The sequence below is a fragment of the Dendrobates tinctorius genome, unplaced genomic scaffold (genome assembly GCF_039654945.1).
Source record: "Dendrobates tinctorius isolate UK_male_01 unplaced genomic scaffold, ASM3965494v1 ptg000116l, whole genome shotgun sequence".
Classification (NCBI taxonomy): Eukaryota; Metazoa; Chordata; class Amphibia; order Anura; family Dendrobatidae; genus Dendrobates; species Dendrobates tinctorius.
In genome coordinates, this window is record NW_027361784.1 from 46,111,435 (window position 1) to 46,123,480 (window position 12,046).

The 12,046-nt window shown below is 51.1% G+C and overlaps 1 protein-coding gene across 4 annotated transcripts in view; it reads right to left on the reverse strand.

Annotated features, from left to right (window-relative positions):
- Positions 1–12,046, reverse strand: part of TRAPPC9 (trafficking protein particle complex subunit 9) — a 691,224-nt gene that overhangs the window by 442,416 nt on the left and 236,762 nt on the right. For all 4 annotated transcript variants that reach the window (XM_073590384.1, XM_073590386.1, XM_073590387.1 and 1 more), the window contains exons 18-19: positions 7,581–7,723; positions 6,258–6,368 (exon numbers count right to left, since the gene is read on the reverse strand). In XM_073590384.1, the coding sequence (XP_073446485.1) occupies positions 6,258–6,368; positions 7,581–7,723 (254 nt within the window). The remainder of the gene's footprint in view (positions 1–6,257; positions 6,369–7,580; positions 7,724–12,046) is intronic.

Here is a 12,046-nt window from a genome sequence, read left to right on the forward strand (position 1 = left end):
CTCCAAATGGACAATCACTCCCCAAATTTTGCCCCCAACACCCCATCCCCACTACCCTAATCCACTCCCCTGCCACACTTCTTTTCTTGCTTTGGCAACACTAATTGTATTTTGGTCCTGTCAATAAAGCCTATTTGAATTTGAATTTGAGAGAGGAGAGAGAGAGAGAGTAGGAGAGAGAGAGAGAGAAGGAGAGAGAGAGAGAAGGAGAGAGAGAGAGTGAAGGAGAGAGAGAGTGAAGGAGAGAGAGAGTGAAGGAGAGAGAGAGTGAAGGAGAGAGAGAGTGAAGGAGAGAGAGAGTGAAGGAGAGAGAGAGTGAAGGAGAGAGAGAGTGAAGGAGAGAGAGAGTGAAGGAGAGAGAGAGAGTGAAGGAGAGAGAGAGAGAAGGAGAGAGAGAGAGAAGGAGAGAGAGAGAGAAGGAGAGAGAGAGAGAAGGAGAGAGAGAGAGAAGGAGAGAGAGAGAGAAGGAGAGAGAGTGTGAAGGAGAGAGAGAGAGAAGGAGAGAGAGAGAGAGAAGGAGAGAGAGAGAGGAGATAGAGAGAGAAGGAGAGAGAGAGAGAAGGAGAGAGAGAAGGAGAGAGAGAAGGAGAGAGAGAAGGAGAGAGAGAAGGAGAGAGAGAAGGAGAGAGAGAAGGAGGAGAGAGGAGGAGAGAGAAGGAGAGAGAGGAGAGAGAGAAGGAGAGAGAGAGAAGGAGAGAGAGAGAAGGAGAGAGAGAGAGAAGGAGAGAGAAGGAGAGAAGGAGAGAGAAGGAGAGAGAGAGAGAGAGAGAGAAGGAGAGAGAGAGTGAAGGAGAGAGAGAAGGAGAGAGAGAGTGAAGGAGAGAGAGAGAGAAGGAGAGAGAGAAGGAGAGAGAGAGAGAAGGAAAGAGAGGAGAGAGAGAGAAGGAGAGAGAGAGAGGAGAGAGAGAGAGAAGGAGAGAGAGAGAGAAGGAGAGAGAGAGAGAAGGAGAGAGAGAGAGAAGGAGAGAGATAGAGAAGGAGAGAGAGAGAGAGAAGGAGAGAATGAAGGAGAGAGAGAGTGAAGGAGAGAGAGAGAGAAGGAGAGAGAGAGAGAGAGAATGAGAGAGTGAAGGAGAGAGTGAAGGAGAGAGAGTGAAGGAGAGAGTGAAGGAGAGAGTGAAGGAGAGAGAGAGAGAGAAGGAGAGAGAGAGAGAAGGAGAGAGAGAGAGAAGGAGAGAGTGAAGGAGAGAGAGAGTGAAGGAGAGAGAGAGTGAAGGAGAGAGAGAGAAGGAGAGAGAGAGAAGGAGAGAGAGAGAGAAGGAGAGAGAGAGAGAGAAGGAGAGAGAGAGAGAGAAGGAGAGAGAGAGAGAGAAGGAGAGAGAGAGAGAGAAGGAGAGAGAGAGAGAGAAGGAGAGAGAGAAGGAGAGAGAGAGAGAAGGAGAGAGAGAGAGAAGGAGAGAGAGAGAAGGAGAGGGAGAGAGAAGGAGAGAGAGAGAGAGAGAGAAGGAGAGAGAGAGAAGGAGAGGGAGAGAGAGAAGGAGAGAGAGAGAGAAGGAGAGAGAGAGAGAAGGAGAGAGAGTGAAGGAGAGAGAGAGTGAAGGAGAGAGAGAGTGAAGGGGAGAGAGAGAGTGAAGGAGAGAGTGAAGGAGAGAGTGAAGGAGAGAGAGAAGGAGAGAGAGAAGGAGAGAGAGAAGGAGAGAGAGAAGGAGAGAGAGAAGGAGAGAGAGAAGGAGAGAGAGAAGGAGAGAGAGAGAGAATTTTTTTTGGCCGCCAGAAAGGATTTCAGGGTTAATTTTCTCTCTGACTTCCTTCCTCCGGGTATGCGCACTGGAAAATGCGGATCCAACAAAAAAAAAAAACGTTGCAAGGTCCGTCCAGGCATGCCGGCGGACGTAAAAAATTTGGCGGATCCGCAAAAAAACGGATCCAATGGATGGCCATCCGTTAAGATCCGCCAGTAATGCAACTCAATGGGGAAAAAAACGGATCCGCCAAAAAAAAGGTCCGTCCAGGCATGGGCCAAGGAGAAAAAGAACCGGACTGTTGTCAGTGGTCCAAGGTGTTGTTTTCAGATGAAAGTAAATTTTGCGTTTCATCTGGAGGAATAGTGGAGAGGCCACAATCCAAGCTGCTGGAGGTCTGGTGTGAAGTCTCCACAATCAGTGATGGTTTGAGGAGCCATGTCATCTGCTGGTGTAGGTCCACTGTGTACATACATTACAATACTGATCCTGACCTGATCCTGAGTTACCTCCTGTATTACACTCCAGAGCTGCACTCACTATTCTGCGGGTGCAGTCACTGTGTACATACATTACTGATCCTGAGTTACATCCTGTATTATACTCCAGAGCTGCACTCACTATTCTGCTGGTGCAGTCACTGTGCACATACATTACATTACTGATCCTGAGTTGCATCCTGTATTATACCCCAGAGCTGTACTCACTATTCTGCTGGTGCAGTCACTGTGTACATACATTACTGATCCTGAGTTACATCCTGTATTATACCCCAGAGCTGCACTCACTATTCTGCTGGTGCAATCACTGTGTACATACATTACTGATCCCGAGTTACATCCTGTATTATACCCCAGAGCTGCACTCACTATTCTGCTGGTGCAGTCACTGTGTACATACATTACATTACTGATCCTGAGTTACATCCTGTAATATACCCCAGAGCTGCACTCACTATTCTGCTGGTGCAGTCGCTGTGTCCATACATTACATTACTGATCCTGCGTTACATCCTGTATTATACCCCAGAGCTGCACTCACTATTCTGCTGGTGCAGTCACTGTGTACATACATTACTGATCCTGAGTTAAATCTTGTATTATACTCCAGAGCTGCACTCACTATTCTGCTGGTGTAGTCACTGTGTACATATATTACATTACTGATCCTGAGTTACATCCTGTATTATACCCCAGAGCAGCACTCACTATTCTGCTGGTGCAGTTACTGTGTACATACATTACATTACTGATCCTGCGTTACATCCTGTATTATACCCCAGAGCTGCACTCACTATTCTGCTGGTGCAGTCACTGTGTACATACATTACTGATCCTGAGTTACATCTTGTATTATACTCCAGAGCTGCACTCACTATTCTGCTGGTGCAGTCACTGTGTACATACATTACATTACTGATCCTGAGTTACATCCTGTATTATACCCCAGAGCTGCACTCACTATTCTGCTGGTGCAGTCACTGTGTACATACATTACTGATCCCGAGTTACATCCTGTATTATACCCCAGAGCTGCACTCACTATTCTGCTGGTGCAGTCACTGTGTACATACATTAGTGATCCTGAGTTACATCTTGTATTATACTCCAGAGCTGCACTCACTATTCTGCTGGTGCAGTCACCGTGTACATACATTACATTACTGATCCTGAGTTACATCCTGTATTATACCCCAGAGCTGCACTCACTATTCTGCTGGTGCAATCACTGTGTACATACATTACTGATCCTGAGTTACATCTTGTATTATACCCCAGAGCTGCACTAACTATTCTGCTGGGGCAGTCACTGTGTACATACATTACATTACTGATCCAGAGTTACATCCTGTGTTATACCCCGGAGCTGTGCTCACTATTCTGCTGGTGCAGTCACTGTGTACATACATTACATTACTGATCCTGACTTACATCCTGTATTATACCCCGGAGCTGTGCTCACTATTCTGCTGGTGCAGTCACTGTGTACATACATTACATTACTGATCCTGACTTACATCCTGTATTATACTCCAGAGCTGCGCTCACTATTCTGCTGGTGCAGTCACTGTGTACATACATTACATTACTGATCCAGAGTTACATCCTGTGTTATACCCCGGAGCTGTGCTCACTATTCTGCTGGTGCAGTCACTGTGTACATACATTACATTACTGATCCTGACTTACATCCTGTATTATACTCCAGAGCTGCGCTCACTATTCTGCTGGTGCAGTCACTGTGTACATACATTACATTACTGATCCAGAGTTACATCCTGTATTATACCCCAGAGCTGCGCTCACTATTCTGCTGGTGCAGTCACTGTGTACATACATTACATTAGTGATCCTCAGTTACCCCCTGTATTGTACTCCAGAGCTGCACTCATGGTGGTTGCATTAATACATTTATCACTGTGCACTCCTCGGTTATTGGATGTGGCCTCACACCCCGATGCGGGTCGCCCATGTCGCCCATCTCCGAGATGCTGTTTGCACACTGCCGGGTCACAGCCCTATTACTCCAGGTTTTCCTCCATGTTTACTCTGCATCGGTCAACAAGCTCCTTTATTGCTCTCTTCCAGGGAAACAAGTGTATGCGCCTCGCCCCAGCGCCTCGCCCGTGTTTATGGAGCCGGCGCACACATGGTGCTGTTTGCATTATGTACTAATTGACTACATGCAGATGGCGGCAATTAGGAGTCAATTATATGATCCTGGTCCATTATGTGCAAGAGCGACGCTGAAAGCCACTCACAATCCAAATGCACCAGGAGAAGCGCAATGCCTTCACTTCTTCACCATAATAAATATTCAGCTTCCTGCCAGTGATAAGAAAGACTGCCCACTATAACCAGTGCCAGCACACTGCCCACTATAACCAGTGCCAGAGACTGCCCTCTATAACCAGTGCCAGAAGTCTGCCCATTATATCCAGTGCCAGCACACTGCCCACTATAACCAGTGCCAAAACTGCCCACTATAACCAGTGCCAGAGACTGCCCTCTATAACCAGTGACAGCACACTGCCCACTATAACCAGTGCCAGAAGACTGCCCATTATATCCAGTGCCAGCAAACTGCCCACTATAACCAGTGCCAGAGACTGCCCTCTATAACCAGTGCCAGAAGACTGCCCATTATATCCAGTGCCAGCACACTGCCCACTATAACCAGTGCCAAAACTGCCCACTATAACCAGTGCCAGAGACTGCCCTCTATAACCAGTGCCAGAAGTCTGCCCATTATATCCAGTGCCAGCACACTGCCCACTATAACCAGTGCCAAAACTGCCCACTATAACCAGTGCCAGAGACTGCCCTCTATAACCAGTGACAGCACACTGCCCACTATAACCAGTGCCAGAAGACTGCCCATTATATCCAGTGCCAGCACACTGCCCACTATAACCAGTGCCAGAGACTGCCCTCTATAACCAGTGCCAGAAGACTGCCCATTATATCCAGTGCCAGCACACTGCCCACTATAACCAGTGCCAAAACTGCCCACTATAACCAGTGCCAGAGACTGCCCTCTATAACCAGTGACAGCACACTGCCCACTATAACCAGTGCCAGAAGACTGCCCATTATATCCAGTGCCAGCACACTGCCCACTATAACCAGTGCCAGAGACTTCCCTCTATAACCAGTGACAGCACACTGCCCACTATAACCAGTGCCAGAAGACTGCCCATTATAACTAGTGACAGCACACTGCCCTCTATAACCAGTGCCAGCACACTGCCCACTATATCCAGTGACAGCACACAGCCCACTATATCCAGTGCCAGCACACAGCCCACTATATCCAGTGCCAGAACACTGCCCACTATATCCAGTGACAGCACACAGCCCTCTATAACCAGTGACAGCACACAGCCCTCTATAACCAGTGACAGAACACAGCCCTCTATAACCAGTGACAGCACACTGCCCACTATAACCAGTGCCAGAAGACTGCCCTCTATAACCAGCGCCAGAAGACTGCCCATTATAACTAGTGACAGCACACTGCCCTCTATAACCAGTGACAGCACACTGCCCTCTATAACCAGTGCCAGAACACTGCCCTCTATAACCAGTGCCAGAAGACTGCCCTCTATAACCAGTGCCAGAAGACTGCCCACTATAACCAGTGGCAGAAGACTGCCCATTATAACCCATGCCAGAAGACTGCCCATTATAACCAGTGACAACACACTGCCCTCTATAACCAGTGCCAGCACACTGCCCTCTATAACCAGTGCCAGAAGACTGCCCACTATAACCAGTGACAGCACACAGCCCTCTTTAACCAGTGCGGGAACATTGCCCTCTATAACCAGTGCCAGAAGACTGCCCATTATAACCAGTGACAGTACACTGCCCTCTATAACCAGTGCTAGAAGACTGCCCATTATAACCAGTGCCAGCACACTGCCCTCTATAACCAGTGCCAGCACTGCCCTCTATAACCTGTGCCAGACACTGCCCTCTATAACCAGTGACAGACAGTAGTATGCAGCAGGTGCCTTTAAGTGACAGATGGGAGGCCCATGGACTCCGCGGGGGACGGCGTGCCCTCACTTACCGCTGGCATTCTCCGGCGTGCAGGGTCAGGTCCTCGTTGTCTTTGGCGCTTATGTTGAGCTCGTGCTCGGTGGAGTTGAAGACGTCGAGGAGGAGATGACATTGTCTTGTGCTGGGGAATAAAGAGGGATGTGAGCTCCAATGGCGCAGACAAGGAACAATGACAACCGGGCACCGACACTCAGCAGCCCGCGGGCGTCCTCACCACTTCCTACAGTACATTCCTGAAATCTGTGTTTTTTTTTGTTTGTTTTTTTGGGGGGGGGGGCAGGACACCATGGGCCGTGTCTACAACAATATAAGGGAGATCTCTAAATGTGACACAAAGTATGACAAACCACGACAAAAGAATGGACGATCCCTTTACCCCACTGTGGAACCCTGATCGCCCTGAGCCTCATCTGGTCACTGGGAGCCTCACCTGGTCGCCCCGAGCCTCACCTGATCGCCCCAAGCCTCACCTGAACATCGGGAGCCTCACCTGGTCGCCCCGAGCCTCATCTGATCGCCCCGAGCCTCACCTGGTCGCCCCGAGCCTCACCTGGTCGCCCCGAGCCTCACCTGGTAAGCCCCGAGCCTCACCTGGTAAGCCCCGAACCTCACCTGGTAAGCCAGGAGCCTCACCTGGTCGCCCCGAGCCTCACCTGGTCGCCCCGAGCCTCACCTGGTCGCCCCGAGCCTCACCTGGTCGCCCCAAGCCTCACCTGGTCGCCCCGAGCCTCACCTGGTCACCCCGAGCCTCACCTGGTCGCCCCGAGCCTCACCTGGTCGCCCCGAGCCTCATTTGGTCGCCCCGAGCCTCACCTGATCGCCCCGAGCCTCACCTGATCACCGGGAGCCTCACCTGGTCGCACCGAGCCTTACCTGATCGCCCCGAGCCTCAAATGGTCGCCCCGAGACTCACCTGGTCGCCCCGAGACTCACCTGGTCGCCCCGAGCCTCACCTGGTCGCCCCGAGCCTCACCTGGTCGCCCCGAGCCTCACCTGATCGCCCCGAGCCTCACCTGGTCGCCCCGAGCCTCACCTGATCACCGGGAGCCTCATCTGGTCGCCCCGAGCCTCACCTGGTCGCCCCGAGCCTCATTTGGTCGCCCCGAGCATCACCTGGTCGCCCCGAGCCTCACCTGATCACCCCGAGCCTCACCTGGTCGCCCCGAGCCTCACCTGATCGCCCCGAGCCTCAACTGGTCGCCCCGAGCCTCAACTGGTCGCCCCGACCCTCACCTGATCGCCCCGAGCCTCACCTGGTCGCCCCGAGCCTCACCTGATCACCGGGAGCCTCATCTGGTCGCCCCGAGCCTCACCTAATCGCCCCGAGCCTCACCTGGTCGCCGGGAGCGTGCTGACACGGGTGAAGAACACGGAAGGCTCTACGTCCACGTGGAGGCCAAGGGAGACGTTCCTGTAGTAACCCTCGGCGTGACCCGGTCCTCCTGAGTACTTGAAGTTCAAAACTCCTTCCAGGGTCTGTGGAGGGAAGTGTAGAGAGTATCGTCACCTTCCTTTGATTGGCCACAGGGCGGGGGACATCGCTGCCTTATATTTTGGGGTGGGGTGCAGTTCATTTTGAGTCATCATATTTTCATACAAAATGACTGACGTGAACATTCGCTCTGTCGTCCACAGGTCTACACTGGTGTTATCTCCAGAATCGGAAAGGATTCTTTACAGTAAAAGTAATGTGACTGTGGAAGAGGTTTCTACAGGACTGGTCATCACATAAATAGATCATTAGGTGAGGTCAGCAAGGAAAAGCCTCCAGTCTCCGTCTTTGTGACACCTAATCTTCTCTGGTTACGTGTGATCTGGGGGCTCCGGCTTCTGACACCCCACTAATCTTGGAACTGACGGGATAAAAAGTCAAAGTCCCCAGTGTGAACAGAGCTACAGCTACAAGTATGGACAGTGAAGGGAGCGGCACTGATCATGTGTGACCACCACTAGTATGGACAGTGAAGGGAGCGGCACTGATCATGTGTGACCACCACTAGTATGGACAGTGAAGGGTGCGGCACTGATCATGTGTGACCACCACTAGTATGGACAGTGAAGGGAGCGGCACTGATCATGTGTGACCACCACTAGTATGGACAGTGAAGGGAGTGGCACTGATCATGTGTGACCACCACTAGTATGGACAGTGAATGGAGCGGCACTGATCATGTGTGACCACCACTAGCATGGACAGTGAAGGGTGCGGCACTGATCATGTGTGACCACCACTAGTATGGACAGTGAAGGGAGTGGCACTGATCATGTGTGACCACCACTAGTATGGACAGTGAAGGGAGTGGCACTGATCATGTGTGACCACCACTAGTATGGACAGTGAATGGAGCGGCACTGATCATGTGTGACCACCACTAGCATGGACAGTGAAGGGTGCGGCACTGATCATGTGTGACCACCACTAGTATGGACAGTGAAGGGAGCGGCACTGATCATGTGTGACCACCACTAGTATGGACAGTGAAGGGTGCGGCACTGATCATGTGTGACCACCACTAGTATGGACAGTGAAAGGAGCGGCACTGATCATGTGTGACCACCACTAGTATGGACAGTGAAAGGAGCGGCACTGATCATGTGTCACCACCACTAGTATGGACAGTGAATAGAGCGACACTGATCATGTGTGACCACCACTAGTATGGACAGTGAAAGGAGCGGCACTGATCATGTGTGACCACCACTAGTATGGACAGTGAAGGGAGCGGCACTGATCATGTGTGACCACCACTAGTATGGACAGTGAAGGGTGCGGCACTGATCATGTGTGACCACCTCTAGTATGGACAGTGAAGGGTGCGGCACTGATCATGTGTGACCACCACTAGTATGGACAGTTAAGGGTGCGGCACTGATCATGCGTGACCACCACTAGTATGGACAGTGAAGGGTGCGGCACTGATCATGCGTGACCACCACTAGTATGGACAGTGAAGGGTGCGGCACGGATCATGTGTGACCACCACTAGTATGGACAGTGAAGGGTGCGGCACTGATCATGTGTGACCACCACTAGTATGGACAATGAAGGGAGCGGCACTGATCATGTGTGACCACCACTAGTATGGACAGTGAAGGGTGCGGCACTGATCATGTGTGACCACCACTAGTATGGACAGTGAAGGGTGCGGCACTGATCATGTGTGACCACCACTAGTATGGACAGTGAAGGGTGCGGCACTGATCATGTGTGACCACCACTAGTATGGACAGTGAAGGGTGCGGCACTGATCATGTGTGACTACCACTAGTATGGACAGTGAAGGGAGCGGCACTGATCATGTGTGACTACCACTAGTATGGACAGTGAAGAGAGCGGCACTGATCATGTGTGACTACCATTAGTATGGACAGTGAAGGGAGCGGCACTGATCATGTGTGACTACCACTAGTATGGACAGTGAATAGAGCGGCACTGATCATGTGTGATCACCACTAGTATGGACAGTGAAGGGAGCGGCACTGATCATGTGTGACCACCACTAGTATGGACAGTGAAGGGAGTGGCACTGATCATGTGTGACCACCACTAGTATGGACAGTGAATGGAGCGGCACTGATCATGTGTGACCACCACTAGTATGGACAGTGAAGGGAGCGGCACTGATCATGTCTGACCACCACTAGTATGGACAGTGAAGGGAGCGGCACTGATCATGTGTGACCACCACTAGTATGGACAGTGAAGGGTGCGGCACTGATCATGTGTGACCACCACTAGTATGGACAGTGAATAGAGCGGCACTGATCAGCTGTGATCACCACTAGTATGTACAGTATAGGGAGCGGCACTGATCAGCTGTGATCACCACTGGTATGGACAGTGAATAGAGCGGCACTGATCATGTGTGACCACCACTAGTATGGACAGTGAAGGGTGCGACACTGATCATGTGTGACCACCACTGGTATGGACAGTGAAGGGAGGGGCACTGATCATGCGTGACCAACACTAGTATGGACAATGAAGGGAGCGGCACTGATCATGTCTGACCACCACTAGTATGGACAGTGAAGGGTGCGGCACTGATCATTTGTGACCACCACTAGTATGGACAGTGAAGGGTGCGGCACTGATCATGTGTGACCACCACTAGTATGGACAGTGAAGGGAGCGGCACTGATCATGTCTGACCACCACTAGTATGGACAGTGAAGGGTGCGGCACTGATCATGTGTGACCACCACTAGTATGGACAATGAAGGGAGAGGCACTGATCATGTCTGAGCACCACTAGTATGGACAGTGAAGGATGCGGCACTGATCATGTGTGACCACCACTAGTATGGACAGTGAAGGGAGTGGCACTGATCATGTGTGACCACCACTAGTATGGACAGTGAAGGGTGCGGCACTGATCATATGTGACCACTAGTATGGACAATGAAGGGTGCGGCACTGATCATTTGCGACCACCACTAGTATGGACAGTGAAGGGAGCGGCACTGATCATGTGTGATCACCACTAGTATGGACAGTGAAGGGTGCGGCACTGATCATGTGTGACCACTAGTATGGACAGTGAAGGGAGCGGCACTGATCAGCTGTGATCACCACTGGTATGGACAGTGAAGGAAGCGGTACTTGATCACATGTGATCACCACTAGTATGGACAGTGAATAGAGCGGCACTGATCAGCTGTGATCACCACTAGTATGTACAGTATAGGGAGCGGCACTGATCATGTGTGACCACCACTAGTATGGACAATGAAGGGAGCGGCACTGATCATGTCTGAGCACCACTAGTATGGACAGTGAAGGATGCGGCACTGATCATGTGTGACCACCACTAGTATGGACAGTGAAGGGAGTGGCACTGATCATGTGACCACCACTAGTATGGACAGTGAAGGTAGCGGCACTGATCATATGTGACCACTAGTATGGACAATGAAGGGTGCGGCACTGATCATTTGTGACCACCACTAGTATGGACAGTGAAGGGAGCGGCACTGATCATGTGTGATCACCACTAGTATGGACAGTGAAGGGAGCGGCACTGATCATGTGTGATCACCACTAGTATGGACAGTGAAGGGAGCGGCACTGATCAGCTGTGATCACCACTGGTATGGACAGTGAAGGAAGCGGTACTTGATCACATGTGATCACCACTAGTATGGACAGTGAATAGAGCGGCACTGATCAGCTGTGATCACCACTAGTATGTACAGTATAGGGAGCGGCACTGATCAGCTGTGATCACCACTAGTATGGACAGTGAAGGGAGCGGCACTGATCATGTGTGACCACCACTAGTATGGACAATGAAGGGAGCGGCACTGATCATGTCTGACCACCACTAGTATGGACAATGAAGGGAGCGGCACTGATCATGTGTGACCACCACTAGTATGGACAATGAAGGGAGAGGCACTGATCATGTCTGAGCACCAGTAGTATGGACAGTGAAGGATGCGGCACTGATCATGTGTGACCACCACTAGTATGGACAGTGAAGGGAGTGGCACTGATCATGTGTGACCACCACTAGTATGGACAGTGAAGGGTGCGGCACTGATCATGTGTGACCACTAGTATGGACAATGAAGGGTGCGGCACTGATCATTTGTGACCACCACTAGTATGGACAGTGAAGGGAGCGGCACTGATCATGTGTGATCACCACTAGTATGGACAGTGAAGGGAGCGGCACTGATCAGCTGTGATCACCACTGGTATGGACAGTGAAGGAAGCGGTACTTGATCACATGTGATCACCACTAGTATGGACAGTGAATAGAGCGGCACTGATCAGCTGTGATCACCACTAGTAT